This window comes from Benincasa hispida, chromosome 11 (genome assembly GCF_009727055.1).
Source record: "Benincasa hispida cultivar B227 chromosome 11, ASM972705v1, whole genome shotgun sequence".
In the NCBI taxonomy this organism is placed as follows: domain Eukaryota; kingdom Viridiplantae; phylum Streptophyta; class Magnoliopsida; order Cucurbitales; family Cucurbitaceae; genus Benincasa; species Benincasa hispida.
In genome coordinates, this window is record NC_052359.1 from 66,463,268 (window position 1) to 66,485,266 (window position 21,999).

Genomic DNA, 21,999 nt, shown 5'->3' on the forward strand with positions numbered 1-21,999 from the left:
GTCTAACGACCCGATCCTCAACGATCGTGTATCCGATCGTCGACACGATGCGATAAACCCTTGATTGCATACCCCATCATCTAACTGATGTGATCAACAGTGATTGCGTACCCCATCATCTGCACGATGCGATCAACCCTTGATCGTCTCCTTCCTCGAAGAACTGCAATGCTTGCTCCGATCTTCTTCACGAACGACTCAAAACTAAAACAAGCTTTGAATACAAACTCAATAATGATTATTAATGCCCAAAAACGAAGGGGCCTTTATAAACAACCGCAAATGTAAAAGAATTAAATCAAACCGAGGCTAACATCCACAAAAACATCCATTAATCCGCACATCCACAGTAATTTAACGATTAAACAGTGTAGAAATGCACCCACCAAGAATGTATATGTAATTTTGTTGCAATATATGAAATTGGAGTATCAGAACCTGGCCCTAATACCAATTGAAGGATCTCTTAACGAAGAGTTCCATAAGTGCGTTCGGATCGCTCCAATTTCACCGTGACCGAAATACGCCATATACATTCAAATGCACAGTTATGCAAACAAACAGTAATTAACGGCATGCTTTGAACATAAAATAACAAGGGAGAGAGTTCTCATACCAGTTGAAGATGCTCTTCAAGCTATGGAACTCAACGCAGTGGAAGACCTTTACCCGATCAACCAACGTCCAACAGATGCGTCAACTACAGCAGCACGAACAACCACAAACAAACGAACACAGCAAGGATGACACCACTAAAAAAGAGCCCTAGGTATTCTCGGAGTGAGAATCCAAAGCGTGGTCTTTGGTGAGTTTGGTAAAGGTAGGAGGAAGAACTGATCGTGTAGACGATAAGCAAGTGGGAGAGAATATGAAGCTATCGCATAGCTAGATGCTTATCGCTTAGAAGAAACTACACGATCATGTAGATTTTATTGAATGATCATTTAGGAATAAGTAGGCGATCGTTTAGCAAACATGGCACACTATACGATCGTGTAAGAAAGCTAATCGATCGTTTAGAAACTAGTGTGCGATCGTTTAGGTGCTAGGTAGACGATCGTTTAGGTGCGAGGTATGCAATCGTTTAGGCGCTGAGCGACTATCGTATAGGCTCTCGACTTTACGCGATTGTTTACGTTTCCACACCAACGCAAAAACCTCCGATCTTTTTCCAAACCACTCAAAATGAAAACAAATTTCATTTTTATTCTTCGGTTACAATAATCGATGCTATTTTCCCACTAACACACGTCCAAGAGAGATTTTAGGTTAATTATCATATAATTAACCAATTAAATTATTAATAAATATAATCATATTATATTTTTACCATATAGTTTGATATCATATATCTACTATAGTAATTTATCCTCTACTTGATATAAAACATATTTATATCTAATTTCCTCCAAAATAATGTATCTCATACATTTAGCCAATTATATCATATATAATTAACCAGTCCAATTATATCATATATAATGGAACTTCCTCTTGCCAATTTGAACATTTCAAATTAACCCAAACACTGATTCTCGACTTTATCCAAGCTACCTATGGGACCTAATGAACTTGTGGCTCGAAGCTCCAATGGTCCGTGAATAGCTAACTAAACTCTTTAGCCACGAGATCCACCATCCGTTAACTGTCAGGCATTCCACTAAAGACCAACAGCTAAACTCTTCTTACCACAAATATATTTTTGTGTCCATCAAATATAACCAATCATGAATACGATGACCCTTCACAGATGTTGGTAAGTACAGCTGGACCAAATTACCATTTTGCCCTTGCAATTACATCTCACTCCTTAAGTACTACTGATTCCTCTAATGAACATATAACATAGTCCAACTATGTGTGAACACCTCTCGGGCCAAGAGAAAGTGTGTGGCGCCACATCGTTCAAGCCCTAGAATCAGCCCTTAAAGGGAGCTATCTATCTACTTACCCCTGCCTCCAGGAAGGAGTGAATTCCATCTTGTGTAGCTGAGCTCCCAGCTCCCAAATCAGACGAATCCTCAAAATGGTAGGTTTGAATTGGCGACCTCGCACCTATACAAATCAAAGGACCACCCTCAATGGCAGGAGTTCCCAACTTACTCAGGATTGAGGTCATGTTACCTATGGTCATTCTAGTGAAGTAAAGTCTCTATCATGAACGATGTTATATAACGAGACATTAACACTTCGTGGTCAGGTCTTATACAAACTCTTTGTATAGGACGCCCCTGCTCGCATGTCCACAACACGAATGATCAGGATCAGACCATCTGTGACAAGTCACAACACTTGTGACCATTCCACAAAGCGGGCCGCATCCATAGCGTTACCAGGATAAGGTTTCCCTCCTATATTCATATACTACAAACCATTTTGGTTATCACTTAAGACATGATCCACTTGTTTGTCACCATATACATGCTTGAGTTACATACAGATAACTAGGGATTTTAAGTTTATTGGTTTGTTGTAAAGAAAATAAAATATGCAACTGAACAAAATCAAGATGTGAAGTAAAATATCATATATTATACAACACAAGCGTTCGTACAAACTGTTTACAAACTACAAAACACGAGACTTTAGGGCATCAACCCCAACAAGTCTATCACACTAAATATCATTCTCCTATCAATTTTATAAAGAACACTTATCATGAAACTTCTTGATTGTTCATGTTGGTTGCGTAATATATTTTCTGCCCAGGGAGTCAACATTGTTGTCATTGAAAAACTAGCTTTCCTTCGATCATGAAACCATTTTTGCAGTAAACCTATAATTGCATCGAGTAAACTTGCAACCTGTAAGTTTCTATTTTCTTATTCAAGAGTACCTACGAACGAAAGCGGATCTTTCCAATTCATTGTGACAGAATTACCGCATATACATTCAAACATACTTTCATAATGCTAAAGAGATCAAGAAATCATACCAGATGAAGATTTCTTCTTCACAGCGAGTCTGAAGCCCAATGTCTACCTCGAACAGTCACCACTCGGACAGAAGGAAACGGAGAAGACAACACCACTCAAAGCCCTCAGTATTCTTGGAGTGAGAATCTAAAGTGTGGGATTTGTTCGAATTTGGTAGAGGGAAGAAGGAAGAGCGACCGTACACAACGATCAACAAGTGAGAGATGTGGTCGACTATCACATAGACAAGATGCTTAATCATTTAGGTGAAGTATACGATCGTGTAGGAAAAGTAAGCGATCGTCTATACGATCGTGTAGGAAAAGGTAAACGATCATCCAAACGATCGTGTAGGAAAAGGGTGAGCGATCGTCCGAACGATCGTGTAGAAAAAACTAAGCAATCATCTATACGATTGTTTAGTAAATATCGGGAGCTAAACGATCGCTTAGGAAAAAGGTAAATGATCGTTTAGATAATAGCGTGCGACGGTGTAATCGATATGCGATCGCTTAGCAATATTGTATATGTAAGCGATCGTGCATTCACTATCGTATAGGCATTGATTTTCTAAACGATGACACTATCTTTTTCACAATATCCGCGCACACCGAGATCAATGCACTGTCTGCTATTTATAATGCACTCATCTGTTATTTAGAACGAAGAGGTGCCTTCCCATTTCCTTTATAACCGTCCAATAAATGTGATCTTATCACATTCATAACTTATAAATTAATATCATATATTAATTATAATATTTTTCCTCTACCAGATATAAATCATATTTATATCCAATTTCCTTCAAATTAATGTATCTCATACATAAAGTTAATTATATCATATTTAATTAACTCGTTCAATTATATCATATATAATCGAACTCCCTCTTGTCAATTTGAACATTTCAAATTGATCCAAAAACTTACTCTCAACTTGTATCCAAGCTAGCAAGAGGACCTTATGGACCTACGACTCGAAGCTCCAACGGTACGTGAATAACTGACTAAACTTTTTAGTGATATCCACCATCCATTAAATGCCAAGCATTCCACAAAAATCGACAGTTGAACTCTTCTTGCCATAGATATATTTCTATGTTCATTGGATATAACCAATCATCAGTACGATGACCCTTCACAGATGCTCGTAATACAGCAGGCCAATTTACCGTTTTGCCCCTGTAATTACATCTTCCTCCTTAAGTACCACTGATCCCTCTAATGAACAATACAACATAATCCTACTATGTGTGAACACCTCTCGGGCCATGAGAAGATGCATGTCGCCACATCGTTCAAGCCCTGGAATCTGCCCTTAAAGGAGCTATCTATCTACCTACCCCTGCCTCGGGGAAGGAGTGAATTCTATCTTATGAAGCTGAGTTCCCAACTCTCAAATTAAATGAATCCCCAAAATGGTATGTTTGAGTCGGCGTTCTGGCTACTCGCACCCATGCAAATCAAAGAACCGCCCTCAATGGCAAGAGTTCTCAACTCACTCAGGATTGAGGTCATGTTACCTATGGTCATCCTAGTGAAGTGAAGTCTCAGTTATGAACAGTGTTATATAACGAGACGTTAACACTTCGTGGTCAGGTCTTATACAAACTCTTTGTATAGGACGCCCCTGCTCGCATGTCCCCTACACGAATGATCAGGATCAGACCATCTGTGATAAGTCACAACACTTGTGACCATTCCACAAAGCAGGCCGCATCCGTAGCATTACCAGGATAAGATTTCCCTCTTATATCTATATACTACAGACCATTTTGGTTATCACTCAAGACATGATCCACTTGTATGCCACCACATACATGCTTAAGTGACATACAGATAACCAGGGATATTAAGTTTATTGGTTTGTGGTAAAATCCAAATGTGCAAAGTCAAGTAGTGAAGTAAATATCATTTATATTATACATCACAAGTGTTTGTACAAAGCTGTTTACAAACTACTAGACACGAGACTTTAGGGCAAAAACCTCAACACATACATGTATAGAAGATTGAACCCACCAATCCTATTCTTATTTTCAATCTACACCTAAAATCAAAACAACAATTGGCTCTGATACCGATTGAAAGGATTAAATCTCACAATTTTTCGCTTTTGTCTTGAAATTGGGAGAAAGAAAATACATAATGAAAATAAATGTCAGACTAAGCATAGATTCAATAACATAAATTGGGTTGAGAGGAATTACCTTTGAAGAACACTGTTTTCTTCAAAAATTTCTTGTCACGAACAAATCAACACAGCATTTTCAAGACTCCTCCAATTGATCTTCCTCGCTATACCTTTGGCAAGGACCAGTTTGTGAAAACCAATTTTTTGAAAGAAGAGAAAAAAAGGGAATGATTTTTCTTGGAGACCAATTTCACTGAGAACTTCTTTGTGAAGAAGGAGAATTAGAACCATTGATTGAAAGAGATGGGAGGGTGTATCTCAAAGATTAATTCTGCATATAATAATTTCCTGTAATGTGGAGTTATAAAAAAGTATATTAAAATCATAATATAATTAATAAATAATTAACTAAGTAGCCATTAATTAGTTAATCATATATTATGCATCTTAATCATATTAAAATGAAACCTTCTCTTATAACTTATAGTTTTAATATGAATCTATTCACATTAATTTTTAACCTATAGTATTTATATGAATATCATGCATATAATTAATATTTGAATTTTATTCAAATATTTATCTCTCACATATTACGTAGTTTTAATTATAAATCATATTTATAATTACCTATATGCTATAATGTATCATTACATTAATCACATTAATATAATTAATACCTTTATTTTCCTTAAATAATTTCAACAATTATTCCAAAATCATTTATTCTTTGTTTTATCCTTAACGAGCTAGCAATGGGGCATTATGAACCTAGATATTAAAAGCTCCAATGATACGAAATTAATTAATTAAACTCTTTAATTAAATTAATCAACATTCATTAATTGGAGTCATTCCACTAAAAACTCACAACTACACTCTTCGTATTGTAGATATATTTCTGTGTCTATTGATATAATCAATCAACAATAAGTCACCTTTCACAAATTGTTCGTGATTATATGTGGGTCAAATTACTGTTTTACCCCTGTAGTTACATGTAACTCCATAACTACCACTAATCCCTCTAATGAACAAACAGTTTATAGTCCAACTATAAATTAATCCCTCTCGGTCCAATGAAAGGGTGTGACTTCATTGTTCAAGACCCAAAATCAGCTAATAAGGGAGCAATTCATCTATTTGCCCTCAAGACGAGAAGGAGTAGATTTCATCTTGTATAGCTGTGTTCCCAACTCCTTACTCGAACATATCCCCAAAATGGTAAGCTTATTGAGTCGGTGAATCTGGTCACTCTCACCCATACAGATCAAAGAATCGCCTTCATAGACAGGAGTTTAAAATTCCTCAGGATTAAGGTCGAGTCACCTTGGTCATCCTATATAATTGTTAATCTCCTCAAGTAACGACATTATAAAAATAGACTAATCATTTCGTGATCCTGTTTTATACAAACTCTTTGTATAGGATAGCCTCACTCACATATCTCCACATGAACAATCACGATCAAATAGTTTGTAACACTTTACAACTATCATAACAATTACAAAATGGGTGGTATCCGTAGTGTCATCAGGATAAAGTACCCAATTTTATCCATATACTATAGATCATTTAGGTTATTATTTAAACATAATCCACCTTCTGTCAACCACATACATGTTTAAATTACATAAAATAACCTTAGATCTTTGTTTATAGGATTGGGTTAATGCAAACTAAATATCAAATAAAATAACTTCTAATTTTATTAAATAAATAATTTGTGTACCAATTTTACAAGCTACGAGATCCATGAGATTTAGGGCACAAAAATCTCCCGCTTATCCTAAAGCTAGTGGGGTATACAATACAAAGTATAAAATAAAGTAAAGTGCACAATAAGGAAAGAATTTCCAGAAAATATTTCCCTTTTTGTCAAAATAAGGTTGTGCCATAAATAAGAAAAATATCGAACAATATACATTTGCTGAGAATTTTCAGATTCGAAAACAAAAATATTTCGAAAATAAATTTCAAATTAGAAAAATAAAATATTCTACAGGAATTAATCATGTCTGAGACAAATATTAAGATTTCATTTGTGACAACTATAAAATCTCTAAAAACTATCTTAAAAAAATATAGAAATAATCAGCAAATATCTAACAAAAATGAATAATTTAAAATTTTAGACGATCAAACTTAAAAGTAGAGACTTAATTGAGATTTAGAATTAAAATTTTATATAAAGAAATGAAATAATGAAAAATGAAAATATATATATATAAATTGCTGTCCACACTTCACCAGCTATTTTGGTTAACATATATTAGAGGTTGACTTCTACATTAAAAACTAAAAAAAAAATGAAAATAATAATAAAATATAATGTCACTTTCTGATTGGACCTTGAATTTTTTGGCAAGTGGACCTCATTGAATTTTAGACATTTATAATTATTTTTTTTAATAAAATAAAAATAAAAATTCAGAAACACACATCTTACTAATGGTTGGTTATCTCTTGGTTCTCTCTTTAAGTTTTAATAAAGGTTATTGATATCATACACAAATCTTAGAAGAGACAAAAAAAAAAAAAAATTGAGCTAAAAAAAAATTATTGAATGAAGTTGTCACAATATAATTAGTAATTTTAAATTTTGAATATGTATCTAGTATTCGTTAGATGCATGCAAAATATTAAATCTATATTTAATAATTATTGATAGACAGTTACATTATGAACAGATTTATAATTTTTTTTATTTCGTAAAATTCTTATTTTCATTTTTAAGAAAAGTAAATAAGTTGATGATGTTAGTTGTTTTTCTTTTAACTGTGTGTATTCATTTCTTTAAACATAAACTTTTAAGGATAAATTAAAAAAATTTGGAGTATGAATCACATCATTCAAAAATAGTTTAAAAAAATTAATAAAGTAGATATTCATTGATTTCTGATTGAGTAAATTTAAAAAATATAAACTCAATTTGAATTGTATGTCAAACATGTCCAGAACTCACTTCTACGAAAATAAAAATAGAAATCTCAACAAATTTTTCGATGTCAATGAAACATTCTTGAAAAAAATTATACAAGTAAAAAATCCTTTAAAAATATTTAAGTTCACTTTATATTAAATTAAAACTTCTTTTTATTAATATTTATAAGGGAGAATTGCTCAAACTAACCCAAAACTCAAAAAGATCTATGCAATTGATACTTTTTTTTTAAACATGTTTTTTTAAAAAAAAAAAAAATTGAAGATGTGAAATACCCACTTTCGCTTATAAATGAATCACTTCTCACTTTTTTTTGGGTTTCTCCTATTTGTGTTTCTTTTTATGTAACCAAAACATCACAAGCCAAAAATTATCTAAATTTAAACTTTGTTAAGTCATATAAAAGTAAAGAAGCTTTAACATTTTACTTAGTTTATAAGCATGGCTGGAAAGAACACAAAAAAATGTATGAAAATGAGTGGTCATTTAGCTAAAACGGAGTTACATAGATGCAAATATGATCAAAACAAAATTATCGTTTGCATAGGAAAGGTGCGTGATCGGTGATCACTGACATCATATGTACGATCGCTGAGTTATTGCTTTGCAATTTTGTTATAGTCATATTTCTATTGGTACAACTCGGTTTTAGTTAAATAACCACTTGTTTTCAATCATTTTTTTGTGTTCTTTTCAACTATGCTTATAAATTGAGCAAAATATTAAAGCTTCCTTAATTTTAAATGATTTTACAAAGTTTAAAACTTATATCCTTTTTGACATGTGATATTATGGTAACATAATAAGAAAGATATATATAGGAGAAATCCAAAATATGGAGGAGTGAGGAGAAATTTAAAATTGATGAAAAGTGGATATTTCATGTCTTTCAAAAGGTTTTAAAAAAACATGTATTCCCAAAAGAGACCAATTACATAGAAGTTTTTGGATTTTGGGTAGTTCGGGCAATTTTCCATTTATAAGTTATAACCACATAAGTGATATTTTATCATAGTTTTATGTGCAATAAAAAAATGTTAATTCACCACTTATATCACTCTTAAATTAATATTGAATTTATGGATATGAAAATACTGATGGAAATTTAATAGTCAAAAAACCTTTTTGCTCTTTGAATCAATTTACCTCCCGAAAAAATGTGACAATATCATTCTAGTCTCCCTAATTTGGATTTCATTCTATTTTAGTATGTGTCCTTTTGATTATCCTATTTTAATTCATAAACTTTCAATAAATCTTAAATTTAATAATTGTACTTTTAATAAATTTGAAATAGTCAAATTACAAATATAGCTCCTATGGTTATGAGAAAGTCAAAATTCAATCCCTATCATTTTAAAAGTTAGAAGTTAGTAGTTAGAGATTTTTTATGAGGGTCGGAATTTATCAAACTATAAGAATTGAGTTCTGACTATAGGGACCAAATTTATAATTTAATCCTCTTAAAATCAGTCATTCAAAAATATCTTTTATCAAAATTGATTAAAGAATAATGAAGATTTTTATACTACAAAGAACACTGTGAATACATTTTTCACACCTTATAATAGAAATGATAATGGGGACTAATTCTTAAAAAAAATAAAATAAAATTATAAGAACTAATTTTAAGATTTTTTTTTTTTTTTTTTGAAAATAGAATAAAACTAATAATTAAAAAACAATAATTGGCGGGAGAGAGACTAGGGATTAGGAAAGTGTCCCAGAAACACGGCTGTGTTTAGAAAGACAAGGATTCGTAGGCTCACCCCTCGCCGACCCAACCGACAACCTAATTCTCTGTCCTTTTTCTCCTTTTTTTTTTTAATTATTATTATTATTATTTCAAATATACTAATTCAAAACAAAAAGGCCCTTATTAATTTACCAAAACAAATAATAATAATAATAATTTAAAAAAAAAAATTCTCAAAACAACTTTTCTCATTAATAATAAATAATAACATAGACACATTTTAAACTTGACACTATACTTATAAAAATCTCCAAATATCATCTTATTTAAAATTAAAAAGTAAAAAGTTCCTTGGTGATTACTGATTTCCATTAATTATTCAAGAACTTTTATATTTATAAGTTGGCTATTTGTGAAATGAGAAGAAGGCAAATATTGGTAAAGAGAGGAAGACATAGAAAGGCAGACAGTTTTTTACAATGATATTTTCAATGCATACATTGGCAGTGAATCAAACATGCATAAATAATGGACAGAAAAATATTAACCCCAAAAAAATAAAAATTTAAAAAAAAGAAAAAAAAATATGTAATTACAGTGTATTCCTAACATTGTAAAAAGAAAAAAAACTCAAATTTATCCTCTGCGGATTTTCTCGAGAAAATTTCTAGATTTTTCTTGCTCCCCAATCATCTTTACACACAGCCCCATTTTATAGCTGCACCAAGTAAGAATATATGTATAAATAAGGGACTAAATTGAAACTTTTTAAACAATAGGGACTAGATTGAAAAAAGAGTGACTAAACTTACCACCCGTGTAAATGATTATCCTTTTGACTTTATTTTTCTTGTTTTGGGTATGAAGTTGGGTAGCTTTATTTTTCATTGGCATGAAGAGAAATGAGAGTCCTGTCCAAAGGCTCCAAGCATACTACAAGTAAGTTCCATCAGCTTCCCTGAAATAATTGATAGAAGAAAAGATGTTAGGGTTTTATTATGATTCCACCCTCTCGACGACGATGATCGAGTTGGAATAGCGGTAAAATCGACGGGTTCTTAATCGTATCCAGACACTTCTTTTAAGTTGTTCTAACTAATTCAGAAGTCAACTGAAGAAAAGGAAGAATAAGAAGAAGAAATGAGTGAATTCAATAATCATTTGGGGAAAAGAATAAGAACAATGATACACAGCTGTTGTAAACTAATCAAAATTGGGTGGTGGGGAAAGAAGAATGTGAACTGTCTCAAACTTATTGTGGTATTTGGAATGTGATGACAAAACCCAACTAATCAAAAGAATTCAAATAATTGAACTCCATTCATAACTCAAGATGTCCATTATTAAATTAGGTTATAAAATCCCAAGTTAACAATAAGTAAAAGAGATAAATTATGATCAAGTCGTAGCCATCATAGTTTGAACTCATAACAGGTTTATCATTTTTCCAAACGACATACTCATGTCTAAACAGTAAGTCCCACTCTACCTTTATTTTTTTAATATCCATGAGTGTTTGGACTAGCTTACGCACACTTCGACTAATCCCACTCGAACTATTTAGAACTCAAGGACACAATTATTCAATCTATCAAACATGTCTTAATCAAGTAAGGTCATAGTTCGTAGTCACTATTGTTTAAACTCATGACGGGTGTATCACTTTGCCATATGACCCACACATGTCTAAACAGTAAATCTCACCCGACCGATTTAGAACCATTATTCAATCTATCGAACAACTCCTGTTCAAGTAAGGTCATAATCTCACTTGGTCACTCCATCTATTTGGCTAACAAAACCCATGAACAAGCTTTCACCTTTAACACAACTACGTTTGGTCTAAAAACAACTCAACCCACAAAACTACTCAGCAGAGACTCGATAAGCAATTCAACATCATCTCACGATAAGGAACCAAAAAACACTAATAACTTATAAGCAGTGTTCATCAGTTCTAAAATCAACCATATTTTTCTAATGAATAAGAGATTAAAGAGAAAAGAAGAAAGGAATATACCTCTTCTTGGTTTAGTGGCAACTTTAAGAGCTGAATTTGATTTCTTCTCTGAAGCTTTGTCCTCCTCCAAGGGAAACAGAACTCCATCAATCCCCTGCACTGAAATCCGACCATCTGTGTATATATCAGGATCAAACAGATAAGCAGAGCCTTCTCCCTGCCCGAATTTCACCGACCCATCGGCCTCCTGCGCCGTGACGGCGTGTGGCAGCCGAAGCGTTTGGTATCGAACTTTCCCAAATCGCCGAACCGCATTGTACATACTCTCCTCTGTTTGGTACTCTGGGATTACATGGTAGTATATGATCTGCTCTGGCGCCCCGGGTTCGCTCAGTTGATCGGTCGTAAGCTTCGCCATCGCTTCGTCATTTGGAGCGAGAACTGTAAGAACATAGCCTTCAGAGACTAATCTCCCCATCTCTGTAGCTAGAGACGTCAAATTCACTAAAATGTCAGCCATCTCGTTGTAGCCGCCGTAATGTAGCAACGTTTGGATGAAATCCTTGACTTGCCGCTCCCCGTCGAAGTGGTGGTGGGGTCCTCCGGGGCCAGGAGCCGGCGCCGGAGCGATAGAAGGGCCTGGAGCTAAAGCGTCGTAGATTGGTAAAACGGGAGATGCTCCGGCGGGGACTGGTGGAGCTGGCTTCTTCAACCGGTGAGTTCGTGGGTCGACTTCCGGTGCACCTTCCGGCAAAACGGCGGAAATCGATTGCAAATTTCTCCGACGGTTGAAATCCTCTTGCACAGAACGGGGAATCAACAGCCGTTCGATTCCATGGATTACACCATCAGGACGAACAACATCATCGGGACGAACAATCTCAGCCGAACCAACAATTATCTTACCGGAATCAGAATTCTTCAAATCCAAATGGGAATCCCCCAATGTCCGATGTCGAATCGGACTCGAACCACGATTCCGTTCAAACCACTGATTAAACCCAACTCGTTTAGGAACAATGTGGGACATCAAAAGGGTTTGAAGCGATTTCAAATTCCGTGGTTCAAGAAGGAATCGCTTAAACTCAGGGTCCAATTCCCGTTCCAGAGCTTCATTCCTCGGTGCAAAGATAGTGAGATTATATTTCCCAACGGCGTCCTCAAGGGTTTGGAGCAAGAGGGCTTTCTCGACGAGCTCTGCAAGTTCGGTGTAGTGGGAATCAAGAAGGGCAACGAGGATGGAGTTGGAATTGATCTGAGAAGCGGCGGTGGAGGTGGATGAAGGGGATTTGGGAAGTGGGTTACGGCGAAGGGCGGCGGAGGAGAAGGGGGAAAGGGAGAGAAGAGTGAGAAAGAGGCAAAAGAGAGAGACGCCATTGGAGGGGGAATCCATGGCGCTCAGAGGAAGAATGGTGAAATGGGAATGGAGAAGAAAGCGGGAAAATAATGGGAAGGGGAAGGGTGGGTGTCGGTGAAGGAGGGAAGGGGAAAGGGTGGGTGTCGGTGAAGGAAGGAAGGGGAAAGGGGGAGTGGGGACGGAGAGAGAGTAATAATGGAGGAAGAGAGAGAGAGAGGAGAGAGAGTGTGTAAGGACTTGGGAGGAAGAAGAAGGAAGAAGAAGACTTTTTAGGGCCAAACAAGAGAGAGAAAGAGAGAGAACAGGCTGGCCTTAAGGACCCACACGGCATCGACATTGACAGACAGTGGCTGCTCAGCTTCCTTTTCTTTCTTTACTTTCTTCGGCTCTCAGCCTCGCCGGCGCCACGCCGCGCCGCCCACTCTCTCACCTTTTTTTCATCTTGGATAGTTGAACTTCACCTATAATTCTTTTTTTAAGAAGTTTTTTTTTGTAGTTTTTTTTCGTTAAAAATTATTTTTCCATAAACTTTCTCGTGAATTTTAACTTATAAAGTTTTTAATAATTTAGTCTTTATACTTATAAATTTGTAATAATTTAGTCTCTAATATAAAAAAAATCATCAAATTTTGATGTCAATTTTTATTATTTTATGAAGTATACTTTATGTGTAATGAAAATATTAAATCTTTAATTAGTTTATCATTTTATTTATATAAGAAATTTTATTAATCTTCTTATTAATTTCTACGATAAGGATTAAATCGTTATAATTTTGAAATTACAAAGATTAAATTGTTAAAGAATTAAAAGTACAGGAACTAAATCGTTACAAAACAAAGTTCAATGATTAAATTGTTACATTTATGAAAGTTTAAGGACTAAAAGTGATTTTTAACCCCTTTTTAAATCATAATTTGATCTCTAAACTTTGAAACTTATTCTATTTTGGCTTCTAAACTTTTAAAAAGTGTTTACTTTGGTCCATAGGGTTAAAATTTTGTTAACTCTTAAATAACATAATGGGATTGCTTGTATATTTAGATGACTATGATACCAAAAAAGTTAGTCTTGCTAAAAAATCTAAGTTTCAATTTTGAATTAGATGGTAAAGCGATCTTCTATAAGAGAACTCAAAAGTCATTTTGTGTTCAAGATTTTGGTTGTTCGATATTTTGGCGCTTCGATTATTGGCATTTTACTTCACCTTCATTTTGTTCAACACATGTTAGATGCAATTTCATCTAAGAGTTAACAAAATCTTAATAGTAGGAACCAAAATAAACATTTTTTAAAAATTTGGGGACTAAAATAATTGTTTTTGAAAGTTTAGGGACCAAAATAGAATAAGTTTCAAAGTTCATGGATCAAAATAGGATTTAAACCTCTTTTTTTTTTTAAGTATTTTATGGATAGTTGAAAGTAGAATTTTTCAATCAATGTTTATAATATTTTAACCATGATATTAAATTTTCGTAGACATATTTATATTTTCATATATATTTCTGAATTTTGATATAGATATAGGAATAAATTGACATTTCTACTCTATCGTAAAACATAAAATAAAATAAAATAAAATAAACAATAAATTGTCACTAATGTAATAAACATGTTGACTAGTTTAAAAGTATAAAATATTTATTTATTAATTGAAATGATTTTTTTAATTTTGAATTTTATAATTATTTAGTTAATCGACATTAATATTCTATTGATATTTTCATATACAATCTTTTTTTAGACAACAAGACCTAACAATCTCGAAGGATAAAATTTCTAGTAATAAAATGGCAACTAGAAATCAACCACTTTGAAATACTAGAATGCCAAGAGAATGAAATCAAAGAGCATTTGCACCTAACAAGAGTATGCGCAAACGAATTCTAATCTTGATGGACGAAGCGAAAAGAGAAAGAAGAAAAATATGAGGTCCATTTTTAGATATCTGTTAGAAAAACCCGAACCTCTAAAGAAGGCTCCAGCAACCTATTGATCACATTAATAAAAACTCGACAACTAGAGAAAATTGTATAGACCGACACCCCATACTACCAAGCAAAGGATAGTCCCTCAATTACCACAACCACCTCAGACACACGTATGAGCTAAAAAGAATCACAAAACAAACAAAGAAATATCAAACAAAGTATAGCTAAACTAATTTAAGCATATACCTTTTCCCAACTAAAAGTGAAACATAAAAAGAAGGGGTGCAACTCCCTACTATACCAAATGAAAATTTGTCACGTGACAATTAACTTTTTTTTAAAAAAATTATTTCAGATTTATCTTTTTATGTGTGTAGAGAAATGGGGAGCATGTAATATGTTTCACCCAAGTATTGCTCTAAAAATAATCCAAAAAATGAAAGTATATTTATTTTTGTTAGTCTCTAAATTTAAAGGTTAATTTCTATCTGGTTCATAAGTTTTGAAATGTTAAGTTTTTTTATGGATAACCATTTCATTTTTGGATTTTTAAAATTATGTTTATTTTTTCACCATTTCATTTTCATAATTATCATCTTTACTAAGTAAATATTTAAAGGTTAATTTTTTAAATTTCTAAAACTTGTGAAGACACTTTTAAAAAGTTGACGATAAAATGGTATTTATAAGTTTATTTTTTTTTTTTTCAAATAAAAGTCAAATAATTATCAAATGACCTAATTTTTTATCTTCACTTTTCATTTGATTCCTATATTTTAATATTATACATTTTTCACTTTTGATTATTGGAGTTAAATTTTAGTCAAATAATTTTGATATAGAATTTTAAATTTTTAGTTTGTGATGGAAAATTAAATAATTAATTGTTCTAAATTAATTGATAGGAAATTAATACATAGGTCTAAATGTTGTACTGCTAGACTAAAAAGAGAAAAAGAGAGGGAGACAATCCCAGTAAATAATTTTTTCAACATTTTCAGATATTTTTATTTGTCAAATGTTAGAAATAAAATGAAATATTAAAAATTGCTGGCAAATTTTTTTAAAAAGAAAAAAGAAGAAGAAAAAAAGAAAAGTGGGAATAAAATATCAATAAAGACGATCTACAAATCAACTATAGATGCATTAAATTTGCATCAACAACCAACATTGAATTGCATATAAAATCAATCTCGATTCGTCATCAATTTTATACATAATTGGCAGAGATATTTATTTATTTATTTATGATTGAATTATTAAAAAATATATATATATATATACCCTACAACTTTAACATTTATTTCAAAAATACTTTTTGAAATTACAATATTACTTTCGAATTTTCATTAAATATTTCAAAAATGTACCTAGAATAAAAATTCTTTACAAATTTTAGACAACATATAAAATAGTTTGTCAGCAACCTAGAACGAAAATTTGAAACATCATATTATTTTAGGTTATCATCACATAACACAGTTTTAAGTGTTCGATTTCTTTTATTCCAAAAGATTTCTACTCCAAAGACATCAATTTTGTGAAATAAAATGTTTATGAAAGTTAGAGGTATTATAGCTTTTGAAAAATACAGGTTTACGTATATTTTAGACAAACGACAACACGCAGTGGTTTCTTTTTTTGGATACAGATGATCTACATTGTTGCCCTAATTTTTGAAAATAATGAAGGAGACCTTTCACCATTGTCAAAACATACCAACAACGTATTAATTATCCATACTACCCCTTGTACACCATTAATGAGGGTCCAGGGCGGTGACTGGTGAGTACAATCACAAGTGAGAGAGTGAGGAAAATAACTAATGAGAGAGCGAGGAGGAGCATGAACACCCGAGAGGATAAACTTTAATATGTGAGAGCACTATTATATATTTTTATTATTTGAGCATGAGCGTGAAGGGGAGAGAAAAAATCCTAGCTTGCGAGAGAACTATTGCACAAATGACATTAATTTCGCGTTCACTAAACTCGCAAAAAGGATAGTATGAATAATTAACACGCTCTTAATACACTCTAACGATAACAAAACGACATTTTTATCATTTTCGTAAATTATGGTAAATAGCATTACGGTCGGAAAATTAAAGTCATCCATAGAAGAAGTCGAAAATTCAAAGGGATTTGTTAAAAATTATAATCTAGCTCTAATTTATTTAGTTAGTTAGGTTGAGCTATAATTTTTTAATTAAGCATTAATTAGAGACAATGATTAGTAAATAAAATTAGGAGAGAGAGAATGAGCGAGTGAGCCGACAGGAAAAGCACGTGGGAAGAGGAATGTGTTATTCACGCTCCTTTTAGTGCGTGAGTGGAGAGAGGTTCGGCCTTCGACGTCGTTTCGTACCGTAATTAAATTATTTTCTTTATAAATATAAATATTTGGTCGTGCGGTGGCGACGTATCACCGGCAGGGAGGTTAGTTGTCGCCATCAGCCGTCGGCTTTCTTCTTTTTGCTGCGACGGAGGCCTTGGCTCACCTTTTACTTTACTTCCCCACCAAACTTTTTATTTATTTATTTTTTACTTTTTATTTATTTATTTTTTACTTTTTAAGTCCCCTCAATATTTTTTTTTGTCCAGAAAAAAAAGAGGAAAAGTTAATTTTACTACCACTTCACTCTTTAAAAAAAAGTGTTCCATTATTTATTAATTTAATTCTATTTTAATAGTTTTCTTAATTATTTAAGATTACATTTCTAAATCCTATTTAACCTCTCTACTTACATAAAAAAAAAGTTAGGGAATTTTTTAATTGATCAAATATAAGAATGATGGAATTGGCAATATAATATATATATTTAAAAAAAGGGCCCAACCGGGTTTGAACCGATGACCTCTTGATCTGCAGTCAAATGCTCTACCACTAAGCTATGGACCCTCAATTGATCAAAATCTATTTTAAATTTATTTCTTCATTATTAATTAATTGGTTAAACATACATCATTTGACCTTGAACTTTTTTTATTTATGTCTATTTGATCGTTGGACTTTCAAAAGTACCTAATAAATTCTTAAATTTTCAATTTTATATCTAATAGATCATTAAATTGTCCTTTCGTATTTGATAAATCATTGACAAAATCAAAATTTTAAAAAATTAACTTATAAGAAATGACAACATTTCAACTACATATCTTACAAATGTCAATTTTAAAGAAAAATTTATGCTTTCTCATGATTCAAATTTTTGCATGGTTTTTATTTCAATTTTACCTTTAGATTGCTGATTTTTTTTTTTCTTGTACAATTTATGTATATTGTTTCTCTAATTTAATCAAATTGAGCTTAAAATTGTATCATTTTTTCAATTTATATAGAAAAATTATTTTAAATGATAAAACTGTAAAAAATGTTTACAATTAATAACAAAATATCACAGTCTATATGTGATAGACAACAATAAACTACTATATGTATCTATTTATGTCATGATAGACATAGATAATAGTCTATCGCTTTCTATTGCGGTAGACTGTGATATTTTACTATTAGTTGTAAATATTTTGATTCTTTTTTCTATATTTAAAAACAATCCATTTATCTATTGTTTTTTTTTTTTTTTAAAAAAAGGCAAGACCAAAATCTTTAGTTAATTTCAATGGAAATCAAAATTTTGTGTAACAATTAAGTGGATACTAAAATTGCTATATATATATATATTATATATATTTTTGTGGTTCCTTCAAGGCCATGTTTTATTTTTAGTTTTCTATTAATGTATGTAACTACTTATTTAAGGTTTATGGTTTAATTTAACAAAATTGAAAATTTAAGTTAAAATTTATTGTTTTAGTTATAGGGTAATAGTTAGGGGTTGGCAAATTTTCGCAGGGTCCCGCTCGGATTAGGACAGAGAATCCCCGGTTTAATCGAGGATGGGGTCAAACCGGAAATTTTTTTTTGGGGCCCCCGCCCGACCCCGATTAGTTATATTTTTAATATTTTTATAAATATATATTTATAATATATAAAATAACTTATTTATATGTATGTTTATAATGTATACTATAGACTTATAATGTTGTAAGCCCAATATTGAATATATAAATTCTAAATTTAAGCCTAAAAATCAAGCCCAAACTTAAAAAATTAAAAGAAAAAATGGAAAATCCCCACGAGGATCTAATAGGAGATTCCCCCGAGGACCCGTTTCCCCGACGGAGAATTCCTGCCTCCAAATGACGGGTATGGGGGCGAGGATGGGGGGAATTTTCCCCCGGCCCCATTGCCAACCCTAGTAATAGTAATTTTGTTTGATGAACTTTTTAATCAAAATTTTGAATCTGAATGGGTGGGAGTGACGATATATAACGCAATATAACTTTTGACATTTATATTATCTTTAAAATATTGTTTTAGTGAATTCCTTATTAGCTTTAAATATTAATAGGAAAAAAGAAAAGTTATCTTTTTTTAGACTTTGAATTTTGAAGAGCATGTGCGTTTGATCTTTGAATTTTCAAAATATACATTTACTCTAAATTTTGAAGAATATGTGTGCTTGATCTTTTACTCTAAGTTTTGTACTTTTAACTACCAAAAATGTCCCTAGCCCACATGCGGATAACCCACAACTTGGCCGATTAATTACGATTAATCGGATTACCCATCAACTGGCCCGATATCACTCACGCCTGCCTCTTCTTCTTCCCATTTCTTCTTCCAACGACTTCTTCTTCATCAAACAATGCACGATAACAATCTATCGTCATCTATCTCGACGATCGTTCTTCTTCCATTGCTTCTCCTTCTTCTACTGGCCATCTTCTTCTTCTTCCTCTATCGCTACTGCTCAATCTACTTCTCCCATTGCTACCAAATCTTCCGTTGTTTCTTCTTCAAGGTTACAATCTATTATCAAATCAACTTTTCAAGGTTATAATCATTTTCTTTTATTTTCATTTTATCAACTCTTCCATTTAATCATAGTTATTAAACCTTATTAAACCTAATTTTGTTTAAATAGATGGTAAGAAAAAAAACAAAAAGTGATCAAAGCTAAATCATCAACAAGCAAAGAAAACAAAGGAAAAGGAAAGAAAATAATGAAACCTAAATCATCAATGAGCAGATCAAAAGGAAACATAATAAAATATGAAGAGAAGAAGAATGTAAAACCAAAGTATTTGTGATAGAGAATGATAGTGTATTATCACTGTCTGTCATAAATAGATGGTGACAAAACCACTATTTTGTTGATTATTGATTGTTGTTGGTAGATAATGTTAATGGTTTCCACTTTCTAAATATTTTGTTGTTGTTGGTAGATAGTTTTATGTCTTGTTCATTTTCTATCTCCATGTATCAATAGAACTTAACATCAATACATATTTGTCTATCTGAGATAGAAAGAGGTAGAATACTATTTCTATCTATATATGGTAGACAGAGACTGAGATAGAAAGAGATAAAATACTATCTTTGTCTCTCTGAGATAGACAGTGATAGAGTTCTATCATTGTCTAATCATTGTCTATCTGAGATAGACAGTGATAGAATTAAACAATAATATCAATTTGTATATAGTTTACACTTTTTTTTTTTTTTTTGTTGGTAGATAGTTTCATGTTTTGTTCATAACTTATTTAATAGATACTTGTTTATCTGAGTGTATCTATTGATAACTTTGAATTGAGATAAATAGAGATAGAGTACTATCAGTGTCTATCTAGGACAAACAATGATAGTCCTCTGTTAGTCTCTATCTAAAATAAACAGAGATATAATACTATCTCTGTCTTTCTGAGATAGACAGTGATAGAATTGTATCAATGTCTATCTAAGATAGATAAAGATAGAATATCATCTCTTTGTACTTGAGATAGATAGTGATAAATCTGAGATAGACAGTGATAGACTTCAATGATAAATAGTAATATTAATTTATATATGGTTTGCACTCTATATTTTTTGTTGTTGGTAGATAGTAGTATGCTCCGTTCATTGTCTTGTTGTGCATTTATGCTTATTTAATAGATACTTGTTTATTTGAGTGTATCTATTGATAACTTTGAATTGAGATAGACAGAGATGGAGTACTATCATTATCTATCTAGGATAAACAGTGATAGTCCTCTATCAGTGACTATCTAAGATAGAGAGATAGAATACTATCTCTATCTATTTGAGATAGACAATGATAAAGTTCTATCATTATCTATCTGAGACAGTGATAGACTTCAATGATAAATAGTAATATCAGTTTGTATATGGTTTGCACTATATATATATATATATATATTGTTATTGGTAGATAGTGTTATGTTTTGTTCATTGTCTTGTTGTGCATTAATGCATATTTAATAGATACTTATTTATATGAGTGTATCTATTGATAACTTTGAATTGAGATAGACAGAGATAAAGTACTATAATGTCTATCTGGAATAAACAATGATAGTCCTCTACCAATCTCTATTTGAACTAGACAGAGATAAAATACTATCTCTGTCTATCTGAGATAGATAGTGACAAAGTTCTATCATTGTCTATCTGAGATAGACAATGATATACTTCAACGATAAATAGTAATATCAGTTTGTATATGGTTTGCACTTTCTCCCTCTCTCTCTCTCTCTCTCTCTCTCTCTCTCTCTCTCTCTCTCTCTCTGTATATATATATATATATTGTTGGTAAATAATGTTATGTTCTATTCAGTCTTGTTGTGCATTGATGCTCATAGATACTTCTTTATCTGAGTGTATCTATTGATAGCTTTGAATTGAGATAGATAGAGATAAAATTCTATTAGTGTCTATTTGAGATAGATAGAGATAGAATACTATCTCTGTCTATCTGAGATAGATTGTGATATATGGAATTCTATCATTGTCTATATAAGATAGACAGAGATGAAATATTATCTTTGTCTATTTGAGATAGACAATGATGTATTGCATTCTATCATTGTCTATCTAAGATAGACAAGATAGAATATTATTAATGTCTATCAATAGATTATAGATAATACATAATGATTTTATTGATATTTATCTTGCTAGTTGTTAGTGTTATTCAAATTTTACTTTTTAACGTATT

At 31.9% G+C, this 21,999-nt stretch overlaps 1 protein-coding gene and 1 non-coding gene across 2 annotated transcripts; both read right to left on the reverse strand.

The window, feature by feature from the left end:
* Window positions 1-10,121: 10,121 nt before the first annotated feature.
* LOC120091212 (fasciclin-like arabinogalactan protein 15) lies at window positions 10,122-13,191 on the reverse strand. Its single transcript, XM_039049131.1, has 3 exons — window positions 11,709-13,191; window positions 10,501-10,646; window positions 10,122-10,406 (listed from the first exon to the last, which is right to left on the reverse strand). Exons 1-2 carry the CDS (start codon window positions 13,039-13,041, stop codon window positions 10,573-10,575), a joined length of 1,407 nt encoding a protein of 468 aa, XP_038905059.1. The 5' UTR covers window positions 13,042-13,191; the 3' UTR covers window positions 10,122-10,406; window positions 10,501-10,572.
* Window positions 13,192-17,765: 4,574 nt separating this feature from the next.
* TRNAC-GCA lies at window positions 17,766-17,837 on the reverse strand. The gene has a single exon. It is a non-coding gene; the product is annotated as a tRNA-Cys (tRNA).
* Window positions 17,838-21,999: the final 4,162 nt, after the last annotated feature.

Excerpts from the sequence above, each read along its gene's own strand:
- LOC120091212 (XM_039049131.1), bottom strand. The coding sequence starts at position 13,041 with ATGGATTCCCCCTCCAATGGCGTCTCTCTCTTTTGCCTCTTTCTCACT. Across the intron at positions 10,647-11,708 it reads TGCCACTAAACCAAGAAGAG|GGAAGCTGATGGAACTTACT; the intron begins GTATATTCCTTT and ends CAATTATTTCAG.